Consider the following 20,214-nt stretch of genomic DNA (forward strand, 5'->3'; position numbering starts at 1 on the left):
CAAGTGAACTAGATCCATTTAGTCCTTCACAATCTGTAAGAATCGGAAAGTTAGTTTGTATTCAATTAAGCCTTGACCAAGCAAGAAGTTTGTATGTGCAGGAGTAGAATGTTGGGTTTGAAGTCAGAGGGTCTGGGTTCAGATCCTCACTTTGTATCCATATAATCCCAGATAAGTCAGTTCCTCCAAGTTATTTTCCTCATCTGCAAAATGAGGGGTTTAATTCTCTCTAAGCTCCCTTCCAGATTATATATATAATCTTCTAAAACTTAAGGATAATTTCTCTGACTAATGGGAGAAGCCTTAGAACAGAAACCTTCAGTAAGTCATTCCCCTGACCCCTGGAGTCACCTCAAGAAACCTAGAACACCAACAAAGAACATTTCCCAACTGAGTTTTTTTTTTCCCTGGGACGCCACCTTGTGGCCTTTGAGCTGGCCAGACTGAATGAACACCAATGAATATCCATGTCTTCTCTGGCAGGACTTGAAGCTCTGGGATAATGCGGGCTCCGAGGCCGGTGACCCGAGGAGGTGCTGGAGGTGCCATTAGACATCATTTGAATGGTGTTGATCATCCTGTTTGCCATTCTCACCGAGACTGGAGGCAGATCCTTGGCAATCTCCCCTCTACCAGACCCCTGGACTCCCCATCCCTCCCTCCTCCTCAGGAGCCGGAGAGCTGGTACTTAGCAAAAGTATTTATTCTCTTGGCCACAGTGACTGTTGTGGTCCCAGTAGGGGTAAAGGCATCAGTTGTAATCTGGGGGCATTGCTTCAGGCCCAGGGAAGTCACTGCTCCATTTCTTGAGCCCCTTCTCCAACCAAGAGACCCCATCACAGTCACCCTCAGGGGACGCACCCTGGATGCCAGGTGGGATCTGAAGAAAGCGCGGCAATCACACACCCATCTCCACCACCACCAGACCCTTCATCTCCCCAGAAGTTGGGGCTCCAGGGCCTGGAAGCAAGCAGAGGAATTAGAATCTCAGGAAAGAAATTTTAGGGCTGTTTTCTCTGTGATTGTGAAAACAAAGTCATCAGAAATGAAGATCCCTTCTCCCCCTTCCCTATGCACATATGTGTGTGCCTGTGCTCAAAGCCCACCCTGTACAGGAACCCCCATCACTCCCCCCACCCAGAGGACCCAAGAGGGAGGCTTCTCTATTTTGAGGTTTCTATACCCTTCACCCCAGCACCAGCACAGAACCCACTTACTGGATCCCCCTGGGAGAGCTGGGAACCGGAATTGGAGTACCAATAGGGCCTATTAAAATGGAGCCTTCTCCCTGAATCCTCCCTCCCTTTCAAGGTCCTGCTGTTTGTCTCCTAAGTCTTTTCCTTCTGACTCTGAAGCCTTTCCTTTCTTCTCTACCCTCCTCCACTTCCTCTCTTCCAGGGGTCCCTCTCCAGCCTTTTCTTTCCCTCCCACTCTTGAGACTCAGGCAGAGAAAAATACCACCTAGTTCTGATGTGGGAAACCTGGGGTCCTTCAGGGGCTAGAAACTCTGAACCCTGCCTTTTCTTTGTAGGGTACTGCTAGGGAGATGGCCCCTGGAGAACCCAGCAGATCTTGGAGACATTGTCCACGGTCAGCCATTTATGTGTCCTCCTTATTTAGGGCCACACACACATGCAGCCCTTGTCTCTTTCTGAACATGTATACTTGATTTTATAGAACTCTCTAACCTCCGTGTGTGCCAATAGAAGCCGTGTTTATATGTAACACACGTCTTATTTATAGGGGTTGCCGGCTGGGGGAGGTTTGTCAGACCCGTAGGCCCTTAAGAAGAGAGGTTTCAAAGATCTGAGATTCTCCCCTTCCCCGTTTGATGGGGAACTCAAGCCAGCATTGAGCCTGCTGCCTTGCCCCTGGAAGATGTGGGCCACAGAGGGCAGGGTAGCGGTGCTCAGAGGACCTCTATGGATCCAGAGATCAGCCTCTTGAGTTCAACCCCTAGGTTCTTTGAAGGGACTTTGGGGTTATTTCTTCTTTCTCCCTTCCCCTTGGACCTCTGGGAGAGAGGCCAGGCCAGGCCGGATAGAAGAAAGCTTTTTGTGTCCTGAGTGCCAGAAGGAAGCAGTTGGGGAATAGGAACCTGGCTCCGACTCATAGGGTAGCAAGGTTGTTGGGGCAAGCACAATACCCGGCTGAGGTTGTTTTCTAAGAATTGTGGGTATCCCTGGAAGTAGAAAAGATGGGGCAGTCAGCCTACAGGGCTCTTTGAGGATCCATGCCTCTCCCTTTGCCCTGGTTGGGTACGAAGCCTCTTTCTTCTGCAAAGCTGCTGTTTTCAGACCTCATCGCAGGCCATCAAGCAGTCACCCCCTTCCCCTAATTATTCTCCCTCCTTTATACTGCTCCCAATAGGCTGTGCTTGGAGCAGTGACTTCCCTTCGAGGAGGCTACTGGATTTGGGTCCAGGTCCCCTCTCCTGAGACCAGCCACCACTCAAGAGCTCATTCTGGAGCCTAGTCTGCATTGTAACTTCCCAGGCTGCTGTGGGGCTGAGCCAGTAGCCCATCTCACTGTTCCTGTTTGTTTTTAAATATTGTTGTGTGTTTTGTATCTGTGGCGCCGGCCTGCGGCGTGCTCTGTACATACTGTAAAGAGGAATTGTTTGGAAATTGTTTGGGGTAGTTTTCTTTCCCATTGGGCGGGCATGGCCCCAAACTCTTGCTCCATCTGTCTCACTCTGTAACATACAGACGAGGTAGCTGATGGGTCAGTAGGATGGGCTCGGGGTTCTTCAGAAGGGAACAGCTTTTTCTCTTATTTTCTTTATTCTTCAACTAATGTTCGGCTCTTTGATCCCTATATCCAAGACCTTCCCCCAGCATCAGGGAGGAAGGACTCAGAAGAAAAGTTGGCAGCAAAAGCAACCTGCATCTTCCCATTCCCAGACCCCTGGCCCTTTGCCAGGCCCAAGCTTCTCTCCCTAGCCTGCCAATCACACTGTGGTAGCAGGAATGAGGCTGCTAACTTGGAGATGGAGTTGAAGAAAAATATTAAGTGGAGGATTTGCACTCCTACCTCAGGCCTCAGGACTTCCAGACACAATTGGGACCATTGAGGGAACCAGACCATTCTTGAGATTTGAGAGACTAGAGTGAGGATTCCCCTTTGCGGGGAGCCTGGGGGAGTTGCTGCCAGGAGCCCAAGCCAGAGCAAGCCAAGTTCTTTGCATAGGATTGCAAAGAACTATTTATTGGAGCTCCACTGAAAGAAGGCTGGAAAGCTTTGAGAAGCTGTGAAGAAAGGGGGAAAGGTTTTAACAAGGCCTGAGGCCCATCCCTAGCCAGCCAGCAAGCTGAGGGCAGCACCGATTCCCATGTGGAATGAATAGGGCTATGATTTGAGGTTCGTCTCTTCTTATCCTTATGTCCCAGCTCTGCAACACACCTAGTTAGTACCAAGATAAAAGTAACTTACAAAGGGAGTGTGAGAATGCGCCAGTCTGAGCCTCTTCTCCCACTCCCTTGATAAGGTGAGGGAGGTTGCCCGGGAAGCTTGCCGAGGGAACCGAGGCCCGTATCCTGCAGGCTCTGAGAAGGGAATACTTCATGTCAACTGCTGCACTGCCCTCTCCAGCCCCAGGCCCCACAAGCTGCTCTGAAGCCTCTCAGAGAGTTTGACTTGACTAGGCAACGAGCAGGTCCCATGACAGAGGACCTACCTTGCTATTTGTGGTGGCACTGGGGGAACCTAGACCTTCTGCTAAGCCTGTAGCCAGGGGGCTCTCCCAGGATGACCCCCCCCACCCTGCCCTCAGGCCCCTTTACTCAACTCCTTTCCCCAGCCCTGCTCCTTGCCCTGGTACTCAACCCTTTGGGAACAGGTTGGGCCTGGCAAGGAGGGGCAGTGTTGCTGTTTATAGCTTGTTCCATTGGAGTTGCTCTGTTGGGTTTGATTTCAGTCTTCCTGATTCTTCCCTTCTGTAAAGTGTACATTACCAAGTTCCTTGTTTTTTATATATATATAAATATATATATATATATACAAACTGTACTCTTTTTGCCTTTGTACATTCAGGCAAGAAGAGAAAATAAATCTTTTTAAGAGACAATCACAAACCTGTGAGGGCTGCTGGTTATTTCTCCCAAGTGTGTGCCACAGAGCTGCACTCAGCTACTCGTAGTGTTCCCCAGACCACATCACCACATATACACTTCTATGTTTGGGTGGGTCGGTGCTGATGTTTGCCTTTTCCTACCCCCAAATTTTCTCCAACCTTCACAACCTCTTTTTAAATTTGTAGACCCCAAACCCCCAAGGCGCTGTGGGGCATTTGAGTACTTGGGTACATCCCGACTCCAAGGTTGTGACAATGGAGATGGATTTAGGCTTCTGAATTTTGGGGATGAGAAGGAACTCTGTCTACTGACACTTCCTCAATCCAGATAACTAGCCCATGGGGTGACTATGTGATCACTGCAGCCCAAATAACTTCCCTGCTGTAGAAGGTATACCGTGAACAATGAGCAACTGAAGGTTGGGAATAGTATTAGTCAACTCTTAAAGCCACAGACGGGGCAGTGGCCCACTCTCAATTGAGCTTTCTAAAACCTTGGGGTTTTACCCCTCTGCTTTCTATTTAGCTTTCTCCCTTGCCCCCTAGTTGACCATGATGAGAGAACTGAAGTTAATTTTTTAAAATATTGAATAAAAGTTTGACCCTGTTCATGATTTTAAAATCCAGCGAGTTTCGTGTCATCTTCCTCCAGGGGAAGGGAAAAAAAACCCCTCAAAAGTTGCTTATTTAATAAAGTGTGGCCCTTGGTTGAATTTTCTTTTTTTGGAGTCAGTGGCCCTCACAGGGGGAAAAAACAAAAGTTCCCCATTCTTGCCTCAAAAGGATTGCCTTACCTAGTGTACAAAGTTCCAAATGTAGGCCTGACTCTGAAGAGCCACCAGGAGAGGGCAGCAGACGTCTGAGAATAACCTAGGAATCCTCCTCTCCCAGCCCATTTCTGCCTCTGCCTGGGCAAAGAGAAGACCCAGGATTTGGTCCCTACTACAATCCTTACCTCTCTCTCTTACTTACTCCTCCCTTTTCCCTAGTTCCATTTTCCTTTCTCCTGTCTTTGGCCTTTCAACTCTCTTCCTTCTTAGTCTCTTGGGAGTGCCCACCCTTTAGCCACTGCCCTCAGGTTTCTTTGGGTGAATTTGCTCATATCCAAGCAGCTCTGGGCCTTCCTAGATCGGAGCCCATGGCTTCCAGGCCACTCCTGCTCTGGCACTATACCTCTGGGCAGCTATTGTTGCCATTTCCAGATAATGAGCATCAGGCCCAAAAAAACAGGTTAGATGAGAATGGAGAAATGATACTAGATGAGGCGGCCTCCATCAAAGCCAAGTTTATCAATTGCAAGTGAGGCCTCGTAGACTCCTAACAAGCTCCAGGAGACAAGGGAGAATGTTCACCATTTTTGGGAATACTGGGGAAAAGCCAGAAATCCCAGGAGACTGGGAAAAAGGAGAGACAAAGCCTACTTATTTAAGGCCATTTGGAGACCTTTTTTTTTTTAAAAGCTCTAGCTGTAATGGGTATTGCTTAAAAGCTAATATTTGAATCAGGCAGTAATCCCCACAGGCCTAGCAAGCCAGGTGTTGCAAGCCATTTCCCACAGGGTTGCCTCAAGTTGTGCCAGAGCTGCTGTGTTGTGTGTACACGGGTTTCTCCAGAGTGTCACTAGGAATCTGTTCTAGACCCTCTGTCCCTGGAGGCTGGCAAGCAGAAATGGGACTCCAGAGACCCTAGACTATAAGGATAGTCGGCCAACTCTCGTAGATCTATTGCTGTTTGTGCACTCCTCCTCCCACCCAGAGAAACTCTTCATTGTTTCAAAGAGCCACCATCGGTAACAGGTCACACTGGCAGGGGAAAGAGGGACAAAGCAAACACAACTTTAAACCAGTTTATTGACACAGTAACACAACACACTCTTGCCAACCCCCCTCCCCAAAAGGACCAACCCAGTTCACCAGCTTGGATGGGTCAGACAGCTCCCAGCTTGCTCGCTCCCTCCCCCTTCTCCCCACGAACAAGCTGTTCAGTGAAAACCAGGGTGCAGGCCGTTTCTCTGCCATTTGCACCCTTCTCCTTCAGGGTGGGTGGGGGGAGGGGCAGAGAAGTACATCACTTCATCCCAAGTATCACCCAACCCCAACTCCCAGGCCTCGAGTTGCTTTCTTAGCTCTCCAAGTTTAGAAAGGAAACCCCTGAAGCTGGCAGAAGAACTGAGAGCCAAGAAGCCTTGTGGCGGGAGGGAACTCAAATGCCCCTTTATCGAATACAGTGCTAACAGTGAACAGACTAAGCTGTAAAGAAGGGCTAAACCATACACTGGTGTTGCTTACTCTCCAAGACAAAATGTATATACCTATGGAGAGGGGGCTGTAATGAAGTGTCGTCAAAAAAAAAAAAGCTACATCTCGAGGGATATATCGGGAGGCCAACCCCAATGGGCCCCCAAAAGTGATGGGCTAAGAGCAAAGAAAAAGATACACGAATCTTTAAAACAAGAAAGACCAAAGCAGGGGAACTAGATAGAGCCTTACAGTGATGCCCACCAGCCAGCCCTCCAAGTGGCTCGCCCCTGTGCCTGGACAGCCCCTTGCTATGTGCAGTAGGCAATGCTTTCCCCTAGGCTAGGGCACACCACACAACGCAGTTTAAAAAGCTTCTAATGCCAGTTCATAAACATCTTCATTTACTATTGGTGATTACATGTGGATAATATGTTTATACTGTTCTTTATGGAAAACACATTTCAACGAGTCAACTCCGAGAACACAATTAGGAGACCCTCACCCTGAGCCCTACAGCGTCCTTCCCCTGGCAGCAGCGTGGAGCCCCCTCCACCCCAGAGCTGCCTGACCTCCCCATGTCCCCTGCTGTGGCTCCTGGTCCAAGTGGCCTCCTCCATTGCATCTAGTCCTCGTCAGATGAGTTCTGGTCCAGGGGGTAAACCATGAACATCACGTCTGGCCTCGACGGGACACAAGGATGGCCTGGACGCACAATCTCAAAGCCCAGAAAACTGAAGGTCTTCAGAAGTGGAGCTGTAGGAATGGAGCAGGGAGGGCCCCAGTAAGGGATGGAGAATGGGAGCCCCTCCCCCAGACCCATTCCAAAGGAAGACTGAAAGAAAATGTACAGAAAACAGCAGTACTCATCATGGCTTCCCACTACGGCACACTCGGATCCCCAAGTCTTTTCACAAGTTTCTAGGGCTGCCCAAGAGCAATCAGAACCATGAGGGCTAATACCTGCTCGGCCCCCCTTTCCCTGCTACACCCCACTGGGAACAAGGTCTTTGGGACCACTTTGGCTGCTCACCTCTGTCCTCCCGGCCCTTCCTGAAGCAGATGAAGACATAGTTCACTTTCATCTTCTCTTCAGCAAACTCCAGCAGTGCTAACAATCTGCAGAGGAAGATGCCCAGAGGGTACTAGTCTTGGCCAAAAGCCCTGCCTCCTGGCACCCACTAAGGCCTTTCCTGATGAGCTCTGGAGGGTCTAGGCTTGAAGGGCTACTGTTTTAAGGCTCCTAGGGAATTCTCACTGGGGAAGCTTACCTTCAACTTATAAAGCAGAGTGGGAAGAATAAGTGCTAGATGGGAGTCAGGAAGGGAGGCCCAGGTTCAAATCCCACCTCTGAAGACATTCATGAATGAGCCTTAGTTTTCTCATCTTTAAAAAAGGAGTAGTAACTACACCTCAGTTGTTGTGAGGCTTAAATGAAATTAAACATAGTAAATGCTTCGGAGACTTGAAAGCACTAGATGTCTGCTAGTATAAGCAAAGACTTGATTGAATCTTTGTTGATAAAAAGTCCTTCATTTTGAAGTAAAATTGGCACCTCTAGAGATGGATTTCAGCAGACATAGCTTGAGCCTCTTGGGAGGATGATCTCAGGCCACCAGGACCCCTGCAAAGGCCTTTCTTAAAGAAATAAGGGCTGTGCAGAAAGCTATTCCCTGGATTGTCATGAACAACTTGGACACTGCAGGAAATTGTAACTACCCTAGCTCTGGCCCTGGATCTTTCTGAGCAGTGAACATCACTGTGACAGCTCACTGGGGAATTTGGTTAATGTAGTAAGAATCTCCTTTATAACCCACAACAAGGCTTATGTTTCCCGACTAGACAACCTGTTCTGAAATAACAGAGACAGCAAAGGTTTGGGAAGCCCAATACAGGAGGAAGAGAATTTAGCCCCCGACACCCAGGATTCCCTTGAACAGTGAATGCCCACCTAATCCACAGCATCACTTCCAAGGAGCAGCAGGAGAGCCACTCTCACTCCTTACCCTTCTTTGCTCCCATCAGCTAATAACCCATCTGGGATTTCCACAAACAGGCTCTGGCTGGACAGGACTGCTTCCCAGGAAGAGACCTTCACCTCAGTGACCTCATACTGGAAGTGGACAATGTGAGGCTTCCCATCGTGCACTGGGAGGTCCTGGGTCACAGTGAGCTTCTCGTCCTAGTAGGAACATGAGGAAAGATATGAGTAGCCAGCATCCCAGGACCACAGCATCCCTCCCTCCACTTTCTATGGGAAATATTTATAGGGAGGTCATCTTTTCTTACTCTTAAGGATTAAAATAAACAGCTAAAAGATTAGTTTAAAAGAAGAACTATACTCAATCCAAATTAAGCTGTTGTTCAGTCATTCAGTCCAGCCAACTGCTTCCCACTGGAGAGAGAGCTAGAAACCTTTGAGGGAACCCCCACAGTAGGAAAATGGGACTGGAGTAGGTCTGGGGCACCACAGATCAATAATACTGATGTGCTGCCTTGATTGGGCCTCTTGTACAGTGTTCTCCAGACACTCCTGATCTGTGGATCACAGCAGACTGGGGCCTAGGATCCACCAGACTGCTAAAGAGGTGATCTTATGATAAAGCTCTTCCAGGGGTTCTTAAGAACCATGCTATCACCTAGTCTGCCCCTGATGAGCATACCTTTCAATCTTCTAATCCCAGGCTCAGAAAGTAGCCAAATAAAGCCCCAGGCTTCAATCACTGAAGGAGGAAACCAAAGGCTAAGTTAAATTAGCTTGAAGGTTGGGTATCTAAGCCCAGGAAATAAAAAGGGCCATGAAGTGCAGATGTCACTATTAATCATCTCCTCACTTCACAATGGAAACACCAAAAATGCCAAGGAAAACCAGAAGGTTCTCCTAGATTTGTTTCAGTATTGGTTGACCTGGTCAATTTGGCTTAGCTCGGCCTGTGGGCCTTATACAGCCTACCTAATTGCTAATGCAGCCCTATTCTTCGCCAAATCTGTGATATTCCATTTCTAAAGTGTGGCTAATAAATACTGGAAAGAGGGCATTGAGTAGTAGGCTTCTTACTGAGCTCAGCAGATACAAGATTTGAAAGTGAACAAGGCCGGAAAAGGCCTTTAAGGGGAGCCCAGTTACTAGCCTCCTCCTTTTAGAGAACTTACAACTGGACTGTCCCAACATAAAGCCTCCCTAGCTTGAGGATCAATATTCCTACCTCTATGACAGCCAACATATTCAACCTGGCTCCCAGCTACCATGAGAGGGTTAACTTCTTCCTTACCTTAAGTTCTAGTTCTTTTGGTCTTTCATTAAGAGAATATCCCAAGTGTTCTGCTCAAAGATAAGCAGTCCTCACCCCTCATCCCCCCCCCCAAATCCAGAGAAAAAAAAATGAGCTGCAGGGAATGTTAAAAAACAGACTTGATAGATGTCATTCCAGCCCTCCAAAGAATCTATAACCTCCATGACACCATAACAAGAACACAAGCATAGTGTAAAGTGGCCCTCCCAACTCCATTTCCCATGGATTTCCTTACCTTATATATTAGAGCTGAGAGAGAAGGATCCCTGCCGCCCCCTCGCCCACCGGGGATCTTCGACAGTGGGTGAGGGGCATCAGGAGCACCACAGAGGCCCTGGAACAATGTGCCTGCAGCACTGAAGCTGGGGACAGTTACTCAAAGGTAAAATATTACTGTAAAAGAAAAAGTATAGAGAGAACTAAGGTTAGCTCGAAGATTAACCCGATACCCTGACTTATTATTCAGCCCCTGAAAATAATGCTCTCATACTTAAAATTTTAAGTCAGATTTAGCTGATGCTAAGTCTTCATTGCTTCACCTCTGACTTCCAGACCTACTTCCGTTTTCTTTGGGGGGCGTAGACTTGAGGAAGCCAACCTTCCTGTGGAGGAGAAGGGAGGCCCCAGGAAAGCCTGGAACACAGCCAAGGGAGACTGGCTAGAGATGCCTGACAAGAAGAGTTCACATCTCTGATAAACAAACATCTACAAATAGATTTCTCAAAGGGGCAGCCAGCTTTCAAGAGGAACTCGATCTTAAACCTCGCATGGCAGAGACAAAACTGAAGATGGCAGGCCCTGCATGCCTGAGAAAGAAGGGCCTATAATCCCCCCACATGCCAAGTGTTATTACCCAACATAGACCACAAACACTACTAGTTAGCTCCCAGCTGGAGTTAAGAGGAATACAAGACCATGAGAGAAAACATGAACAGAAGCCATATCCCTAAGTTTCCAGCCTCCTCATCCAAAGTGAGAGAAATGTGAGGTAAGAAAAAGGAGAAATCACTTGCCCCCTAAACCATTCAGAAGACCAAAAGCCAAATCAAAACTAAGAGTTGGGCTGCTCTACCCAGTGCCCTGGGCATGGTGCTTTGGGGCTTCCCCAATGTTTTCCCCAGGGCTCTGGATTTGTGTGTTCTCCTCTACCAAATTCTAGGTGAAAAAATGGTAATAGTGGAATGAAAGATGGCTATGGGGAAATAGAGGGTACAGTAAAATAAAGCTCATGATGAAGAACACATACAGACAAATGGTTAGTTTAAAAGAAAGTTCAATCTAATGAAAATCTTGTAAACTTGATATCAGGAGAGCTGGGTTCAAATCCTGGCTTCATAACTCCAAGCTGAGTGACCATGGTTGGTACCAAGCTTCAGTTTACCCCTTCATGGAACAAGGTATCAATAAAGACACTACCTACCTCACAGGGTTATTGTGATGAAGTGGCTGTATAAGCATAAAGCCCAAGTTTAATGGGAATTAAGGGTGGCTAAATAAGAAGGAATACTCTAGGCTGCTAGTTCACAGGCTTATCAAAGATAGAAAAGGGCTGGAAGATCCTGTCTTCAACTAGTTCATGAAACACTCCCCCACTCTCAGGCTACCAGTATCTCTTAATGGCATGAAGAGGATACAGTCTAAACCAGTGATGGTGAACCTTTTAGAGATGGAGTGCCTCCCTCGCATCTGTCCGCAGCCCCTCCCAGTGCTGGGAGTGCCCCCCCCCCTTTCCCCTTCCCACAGACAGGGAAGGGAAGTGCTCCCATTGGGCTACTGGGTGGGTGAAGTGAGGAAAGTCCTCAGAGTGTAGAGAGGGGGAGGGGAGTGGTCCCAGCACTCTGTTCCCCTCCAGCTCTGCCACTCATGAGCTGCCCACCTTCTTCCTTTGGGCTGCTGGGCAGAGGGGTGGGGGATGTGAAAAAATGTCATCAGGTGTGGTGAAGAGGGCGAGAGAAGCAGCTCCTCACAAGCCTCTCTGCTTTTCTAGTAACGAACTGGGGGGTGGAGGGGGGAATGGCCACATGCCCACCGAGAGCCCTCTGCATGCCATCTTCAGCACCTGTGTCATAGGTTCATCATCACCGGTCATTGATGATTGAATGAAATGGGTCCAGAAATCAGCCAGGCTGCCTTCTTTACAGCCAGCTGTTTGACTTCTGTAGCCAGCAGCTTCCCTCAAAGACAGTGCTCCAGTCTTTTGGCCCAGGCACTTCTTAAGAGATCAGCCAAGTTTCTCCTTTACCTGCCACCCAACCATAGGTCTGTCTCTTATACTCCTGATACCCACTTCCTAAACACAGGAACCTCTGGGGGAAACACTATAGCATGAAAATGATAACCAATTCATGGGAAGAGAGGCAGAGCTTCTAGTGCTTTCTGCTTCATTTGAAACCACATGATACAATCAGGGTTTTGCATTAGCTCTTAGCTTTGAAAATGGCCCCTCAGTCCCCAATACTATAATTTTTGATGGAACCCCCAAATAGTGAGTGGGCTTTATGTCATGTTGTCACTACCAGTCAGGCCATGTCCCAACTCAAGTCTGGGGAAATAGAGGGCCAAATCCTTTTAAACTCTTCAGTGATACAGCCTGACTCAGGAAGTCCAAGCTCTCAAGAATTCCAATTGGAGGGCAGAAGTACATCAGGAAAATTTAATTGGAAAAGGTACTGTGCTGACAGAGATCAGTGAACAAAAGGCAATTTGCAACATCAACCACTCTCCAGGAAATCATCCTCCATTTAGACCAAACCCCAATCCTAATACAACCTCACTGGCCCAGGGCCAAAAAGGGCTTGGCAAAGCACTTTGCTACAGACTGTTCACAGGAACATGGCTATTTTCTCTTGGGGGCCAGCAGAATATTGTGATTCCTTCCAGGCAGAGCCACTGTGTTAAGGGGATAAAATAAATTTCCTGCCTTGGCAAGAAAAGATGAGGCAGTCTATTGCAATGGGCCCAATGCTGGATTTGGAGTCAGGAGCTGGGCGGCTCTAATTTCCCCATAAAATGAGTTGGACTAGATGATTTCTACAAATCCCTTACCTTTATATATTCTTTGAATTGAATTGAAAATTTTTATCTAATTAATTTAGAATATTTTGCCATGATTGTGATTCATGTTCTTTCCCTCCCTCCCCTCCCCCCGTAGCTGATGCAAAATTCCTCTGCAAATCCCTTACCTTTAAATAAACCTGTGATCTAAGGTGTTTCCCCAAAGCAATGAATCCCCCCATAGGACTCATTTGCCATTCCTGTGGAACCACCTCTGATCTAAATGTTAAAAGTTCCACAGGAACGGCATATAGAGTGCAACTGATGCTGGCAACCTGGATTAGGGTCTCAGATATTAAGTCAGTTAACTTCTTTTTCAGAAGCCGCTCAGGATGATAGTGTTCTAGAAACAACTTAACAGTTGTAGAATTTCATGCTGAAAGATACCCAAAATCATACAATCTCACTCCCTAACTTTACAGATGAAGAAAAAGAGGCCCACAGAGGGAATGTGAAACTTGTTTGGACCACTACCTTCCAGAGAATTTTCCTCAAAAATGTTTGAGAAGGTAATCTTTATCAACAGCATTATAGCTTTTAACCTGGAAGGGACACCAAAGGTCAACTTAGTCCAATCCTCCCATTTCACAGATGAGTAAAATCAGACCAAAAGGATCATCCCAGAGAGCCTGCCTATTTCCACCAAATGACAGAAACCCTTTCCTGAGGCATTCTGAATGGCCTAGACCTCACCAACTCTCAAGCTCAGCCACAAGTTTGGTTCTCAGACTTCAGAAGTTTTGATTGGCAAATGGTGGTAACAATGGATCAGTAGAAGAATGAACTTTCTTAGGTTCAGCAATCCCTTTGAAAGTGTAACCTTTGATCTAGCACCAATTTGTCAGGTGAAGAATTTAATTTTCTGAATTCTCTACTCTTCAAATAAACAGAAGTTTACATCACAATAACAAGTCATTTAGTTCACTTCTCTTACTGCAACTTGAAGATGGCTGAGAACTATCCTGGAGATTCTTCTCTCCTACCCCATACAGTCTACACAAGCTTCAGAGATCTCTCCAGAAAGCCAACCTGGATAAAAAAATTCAGGCCCCTACACCAAAGGCACTTCTAGTTTCCTAAAAAAATCAGCTATGGTTTCAGATAAACTACAAAACGAAGAATCACAATAATTAAATCTTTCATTATATAATGTATCTATCTGTGTTTTTGCCCCCACTGGTTGTGAACTGCTTCTCTTTCAAAAACGATTTTCATTTTAAAAATAACTTGTGTTGTAATTAAATTCAGTAGCAGAACAGAAATTTTAAGGTCATGAAGCCGCCCCACAATCCTTTTTTCTGCCATAATTAACTAGTGTTCCAAAGATGGTTGTGGCAAGAAATACCACCTAACCTAATCCCACCATCAACAGTAAATCCAATGTGGGCAAGAGGGACTTCTGTATCATAAATTGTGATGCCTGAATACAGGAATACTGTTCTTCACAGAAGCCAAACCTGGTTAAATTTCACACACTGTTGAGTCCTGCTTCTAATTGGCCTAAAATTCAGCCTTTTTCAATCCCCTCACATATCCTGCTTGCTATACTGTGAGGGTTTTAATTTTGACTACAGAAAGGGTGATCTGAGAGGCCCAAATCATGAAGCAGAAAAGATCATGGAGATTAAAGGCAACATTTATCAGCCTAAACTTAAACTCCAAGTTGAGCCCACCCTAGTTTGGAAGGCACCATAAGAAAGAAAAAAAAAAGCCTTTGGAAATGGGTGTAAGGAGACATCCAAAACTCAACAAATGCTCCTGGAAGGAAGTTGGGAGATGATGAACTTATTGGTTACCTGCCTTTTATTTTCCCAGTCATAGTTGGCTGTATCCCAAGAAATACTCCTTGGGACTGCTACTCTGACACCACATCCTGGCAGCTTTTATTCAAAGAGTATCTGGACAGTCCTCTGAGAAACACAGGTTATGCTTTTTTTGTATCCTGGCTACACAAATTGGCCTTGTTTTATGCAACACATGCATTCCTGGGGAATGACATGTATAAATTGTATTTGTGCAATTCAAATTGTATTTCAAATGCTCTAAGAGTTTGTTATTAAAACACAGTCACACAATGAATCACTTTTAATAAAGCAAAGAATCATTTGCTGCCTGAAAGATCAACACCTAAATTTATTTTGTTAGTCTGGATTTTTATATTTCAGCCGCATAAGTTGTACTGATATATAAGGCATAAGCAACTTTGCTGGTGTGATGTTGTTACATTCCAGGATATGGAATTCATTCTAGAACCGCCTTCAATGCAGCCATATCTCAAAAGTGTGTAAGAATTGCATAATATTTTGTGCAGTAATCAATTCCACAAGCCCAGTGATTTGTTCCTTATTGCCCCATCTTTGGAACATTATTGTCTTGGGCAAAGCAGTGCCTGTTCTTCTGAGGTTTCCGTTACCTGCCACAGGAGGGTTCCCATGTCAAATGGGAAAAAGCAAACCATCTTCCTCCATGGTATTGTTCATTCTCCCTCCAGAATCTCTTGGGTATGTGTCTCCAGCATAATGACCTTAATGACCAGCATAACCTTCCTGGGATCTATCACAGTGGCCTTCTCCCATGCTCCAAAGTTCTCTTTATCTAAGCTACTTTTATATTGAGACCAGGATTGCCTCCTCCAATCACTGGTCCTGAGACAAGAATGAAAACAAATATATCTAAGGTTCCATCCAGCCCAGCAAAGCGTCACAGAATAAAGGAGAGAGATGAAGAGTATGACTGCTACTGCTAGGAAAGGGGCACCACAATTAAATCGCTTTTTGCCAATTTCTCTTGCAAATGAGAAGAGGTCCCTGGGCAGAAACTAAGTTATTTCACCAAAGCTACTCTGTTCCAAAGATGCCTGCCCACTAAGCATTGTTGTTGGGGAAAAAATATGACATCACTCCCAGAATCTTAGTTCAAAAGTTTAATTCTCTATGTGAAACGTATTTGTGATGACAGCTAAAGAAAGATTCTTGTGCATCACTACACCAGACCTTGTTCCTGAAGTTTATTTCCCTGATGGAAGAAATACTCCTTTCTGAAGCTGCCTATTAACCCATGTCTTTTTCACAAATGCTGCCAAAGGATATCAGGTACTTAAGTAATTATGACCCCAACAAGGAACTTGATTTCACTTTTAATAGATGCAGGCAGCCTGATCCTGTCTGACTCTGGTTTACTGTGACACAAGCAACACAAGCTCTTGGCCCCAACCTCCTTTCCCAGGTCCCTGGATGGAATTACTTCATTGTTTACATAGCACTGAAGTCCTAGAAAAAAATTTTTAAGGGCAGTTATATTTCATACAAAGCCTTTTATCATTTTGTTGCTAAGAGAAAAATTTTACCTGGCCCATTCTTATCTAGTAACAGTTCATACCCACCTACTCAACAATTTCTGTTCTATACCTTTCCAAAAGACTTCAAAACCTTTTGAACCATGGAACCAACCTTGAAGCAGCTTAAGAAGGTAGGAATTACTGTCATTTTTAAAAGAAGTACAAATGGATAATATCTACCCCACCCCCATCCCACTCCCCTTTATATATTACTGAGCAGCCCTCAGAAGCTAAATTTGGATTCATTGGCAGAGTGGGAAATGCTATTAATAACTCACACAGTTTTCTGAAGTGCACCTCCAATTTGGGGGGCTTCTTGACAGTTCCAGGATTGAATCTCTTAAGGGGATGACCTTGAAGGCAGACACTAGAAGAGCAAAGTTCCTGCTTCCAGCAAGGTTGCAGTGCCAGGAAAAAAAAAGAAAAAAAAAAGGAAAACTTCCCTTTTTTTAGAAGGCAGAAATTCTATTTCCCAGGAAGCCATTCAGTGAAGATTTCTGTCAGAGGAACTAATTTGGCCTTATCCCTCCCTCCCTCCCAAACGCCATATAAAACAATTTAATAGGGTTCCCACCAGGACAAGGATTCATTCTACAGGCAGAGAAACTTGGGACTTTTTACACCTAAATCACAATTTGTCTCTTCATGAACTTACTCTGCATACATCTTTTGAACCAAACTCATTCTACCAGATATCAAGTCCTTTACAATCCAGAGACTTAAAAACCTAATGCAACAACAACCTTGATGAAGTTTAAATTATATTCAAAAAGCACATAACAAGCACTTCATGTTTGTTGGATTGTATGCTATACCTGTCTCTCTTCCCTTGTAAGAACAAGAATTCTGACATTTCAGAAGCTCCAATCAGACAGAAAAGGAAGTCTTGTTTTCAAAACACAACACAGACTGCCCTGCAACTTCTTCCTGGAAACCTAACCTTTCACCTCCTCCTCCTGGGTTTTTCACAGGGGCCAGGCTAGCCAGAAATCCCATCCCTCCCCACCCCCAATGGGAGTTCAACTCCCAGCCAGTGCTCTCAGTGGATACCAAACACCAAGAACACTGACTGGGAAGACTTTCTGGCTCTTACTGGAAACCCTAGTTTGTGCTCAGGATTCCTTTTAGAAAGGGGCAGTCCAGAGGGGACTTGTAGAAAACCTAAAGAAAAATAGCTGTCATAATTCAGAGCAATGAGATGCCCTCTTACATACACCTAACTCCTAGGCTAGGCAGGGGAGCCCCATCTAAGCCTAGGCTCTCATCTAGCCTCCTGCAAGCTCCTCATCTTCAGAGCCTGATGGATCACAAACACCATCAGCATACAGCAGCAGTGAACACTGCCACTTAGAACCACCAAACTTTATAGCTGGAAGGGTCCTCAAAGATAATCTAGTCCTACTTCCTCTGACAACTGTAACAGCTGAATCCCATAAAGGTAATTTGTCCAAGGTCACAAAAGTAATGCCAGAACCAGGACTTTCAGAGCCCAGGTCAACTGAGCTTGAGATCTTAGAAAATCTGTGGTACCTCCTCATATAATGTTTCCCAAGGCCTCTTTATTCCTACAGGTCTCAGCTTTGAAAAGCTCAGTCTTTTATCAGTCTGTTGAGTTAGCTAAGGATCCAGAGAGGCCACCAAATCGTCCAGCCTCCACTAAGACACTGCCTTCAATCCTTAAGGTTCTACATACATGAAAACTGGACTGCTAAATCCTAAATGGGACTTCAAAGCCTTGTATATTCCCCCACTAGCTTCCAACTCTGGAAAAGAGGACAATATTTGACCTTTGGCATCTTTCACAGTGATACACCAACTCAGCCCTCCACCCTCCTTCAGAGGTATCCTGGGTCCTCAGTCTTGTAGAGTTCCCCTACTTCCTTCATCCCTAGAGGGTGCAAACTTTCCCCTTCACTTTTCACCTTTTGCTTCTCTCACACTAACATACCAACTCAGACTCCACCACATCCTTTAAAGAGGTGTCCCTGGTTCTTAACTGGCCATCAAGTTGCCCCTCTGAGAATATAGGTTGATAATGAAGAAATGAAAGCCAAAGGGGGAAGGATAAAGAGCTCAGGAAAAAGCTTAAGAACAAAACAAAAAAAAAACTGGTATGTAAGTAGAAGGAGGGGGCAGGTGATGGGACAAATTGGTCTCAAAACCAACCAGGAAATGGAGACAAGCTGTTTCTTCAGGTGGCAAGGAAATGGGTGGGAGTGGGCTAGGCTGGGAGGCTTAATCAGGGAAAAAGTAACTTAAAAAATCTAAAGAAAGGTAGGAGAGATGCTTTTGGATATCACTGTGGAAAAAAAGGCTAGAAGGAAGAAATAAAGAAGCTCTAAGAAAGAAAGGACCCTTGAATAGTGTAGAAGACCTACTTAAAATAGGAACAAAAGGCTGGAAGTAAAGCAAAAGGTTACTAAGCCATTTGGGGACTTGACTTTAAAGTAGTAAGAAATGTGAAATAAGGGCAATGTGAACATGGGAAGGTTAGGACTATTTTGGTGGGGAAGAGTTCAAAGATCCAGTTTAAGGAATTAGATAAATTATGGTTTGACTTAAATGAAAAAATTAAGTCCAGTTTTCCAGGTGAGCTCAAGTCTAAAATAAAGTGGGCTTTGGGGCCCTAAATCAGTCTAAGGAAGAATAAAGCCCAGATGAAAGCTTGAGTTTTGAGGCCTATTCTAGAAGAAAACTGGGAAAATACAAGTTTAATTTTGGGAAAGTGCAAAGTTTAGGGGTGCAACAGGAATCCTTAAAGGGAGGAGATTCGGGCCCAGATGGCAAATGGAACAAGTTTAATGTGAAGAGAGGTGACCAGACTTGTTTGTGTAGAAAAAAGGAACTATGTCCACGTATGGGTGGGACCCAAATCAACACGTCTATTGGGAACTAATTTTAAGACTAAGGCTATAGGTATAGAGGAGAGGGATCAAGGAGAAACAGATGGGTAAATATTCAGCCTAATTTAGGTAGAAGCTATAAGCCAGGCTTGAGGAAAGAATGGCTTTAGAAAAATTTGGGTTGGTTTAGTGAGAAAAGTAGGATCCAATTTCAAAAAGGCAGAATGGGGGTGAGGCGGAGGACCTTATTTGAAGGAACCCAGTATTTCAGGAGAGGAGAACATTAGGTAAGGTCCTGATTTGAAGGCAGATATACAGCTGGGATTGAGTTTAAAGGAAAAGAGCTGCAGGTTGGGAGGTCATATAGAAGGGGGAAGAGGTGGACAATGGAAGTTAAAAAGTCCAGTACAAGAGGGTTGGACTTAAATAGATAAGGCAACAGCTTGGGAGAAGGAATGGGGGAGAAAAGCCGGGCCTAGTTCACTTGAAAGAATGAATGGATAAAATGGGATCCTATATGTTAAGACCTAGGAATGGAAACTAGAAAGGGAAGGGATAGGGCATGATAAAGAAGTAGAGAATCCAAGGGCAGAATCAACTTTGAGGGGGGTCGAGTTTAGGGAGGAGAAATGGAGGCCTGAGGCCTGGTTAGGGAAAGGCCTGTTTGGTGTTTTCCGGCTGTGCCTGTGTGTTGGGGGGGGTTAGGGATGGGGACCTGTTAGAGGCAGGAAAGGGTAGAGCTGTGTAATCTTGAAGGGAGGGATGGGACTAATGGGGGGGGGGGTCGCAGTTTGAGGAGAAGGGTAGAAATAAAGGAAGAAGATAGCTTCAGAATAGGCAAGGGGAAGAGTGGGATCCCTTGGTGGGGGGATGGGGCCTAGTTTGGGGGGAGAATGGGGCCCAATTTAATGGTTAGCAATAGACGGGATGTGCCTAGTTGAGAAGGATGATGCCTAACTGGGGAAGGGGTGAGATGAACCGGGTCCGAGGTGGCCCACGGAGGAAAGAGTCGGGTTAGAGGCTTAGGAGGGAGAGATCCAGTTGGGGGAAGGGAAATGGATGGGGCCGATTGCAGGAGGAGGGGGGAAGGGGGAGGGGAAAGGAAGAGGGGAAGGGGGAGGGATGGGGCCTGGTCAAAAGGGGAGGGGAGGGAAAGGGATGGGACCATCTGGGGGGTGCAGGGACTTAAGGGGCGGGGAGCTGGGGCCAGGCCCGTTACCTGTCCTGGGTGTTTATCATCCTCGGCGGCTATGCTCAGGGTGGGAGGAGGAGGTGGCGCTGATGCCGCTGCCGCTGCCGCTGCCGCTGCCGCCGCCGCCGCCGCCGCCGCCGCCGCTTCTGCCGCCGCTGCCGCCGCTGCCACCGCCGCTGGGAGGGG

At 46.1% G+C, this 20,214-nt stretch overlaps 2 protein-coding genes across 7 annotated transcripts in view; one reads left to right on the forward strand and one right to left on the reverse strand.

Annotated features, from left to right (window-relative positions):
* Positions 1–4,073, forward strand: part of ZNF609 (zinc finger protein 609) — a 216,947-nt gene extending 212,874 nt beyond the window's left edge. For all 6 annotated transcript variants that reach the window (XM_056808405.1, XM_056808394.1, XM_056808413.1 and 3 more), the window contains one exon: positions 484–4,073. Coding sequence is in view for 5 of the 6 variants with exons in the window: in XM_056808394.1 (XP_056664372.1) it covers positions 484–490 (7 nt within the window). In the remaining variant the exon portion in view is untranslated. The remainder of the gene's footprint in view (positions 1–483) is intronic.
* Positions 4,074–5,904: 1,831 nt separating this feature from the next.
* On the reverse strand, positions 5,905–20,171 carry OAZ2 (ornithine decarboxylase antizyme 2). Its single transcript, NM_001291435.1, is given in 5 exon segments — positions 5,905–7,065; positions 7,343–7,428; positions 8,316–8,491; positions 9,838–9,995; positions 20,056–20,171. Coding segments are annotated over 5 exon segments (570 nt in total). The 5' UTR covers positions 20,076–20,171; the 3' UTR covers positions 5,905–6,934.
* Positions 20,172–20,214: the final 43 nt, after the last annotated feature.

The sequence above is a fragment of the Monodelphis domestica genome, chromosome 1 (assembly GCF_027887165.1).
Source record: "Monodelphis domestica isolate mMonDom1 chromosome 1, mMonDom1.pri, whole genome shotgun sequence".
NCBI classification, from domain to species: domain Eukaryota; kingdom Metazoa; phylum Chordata; class Mammalia; order Didelphimorphia; family Didelphidae; genus Monodelphis; species Monodelphis domestica.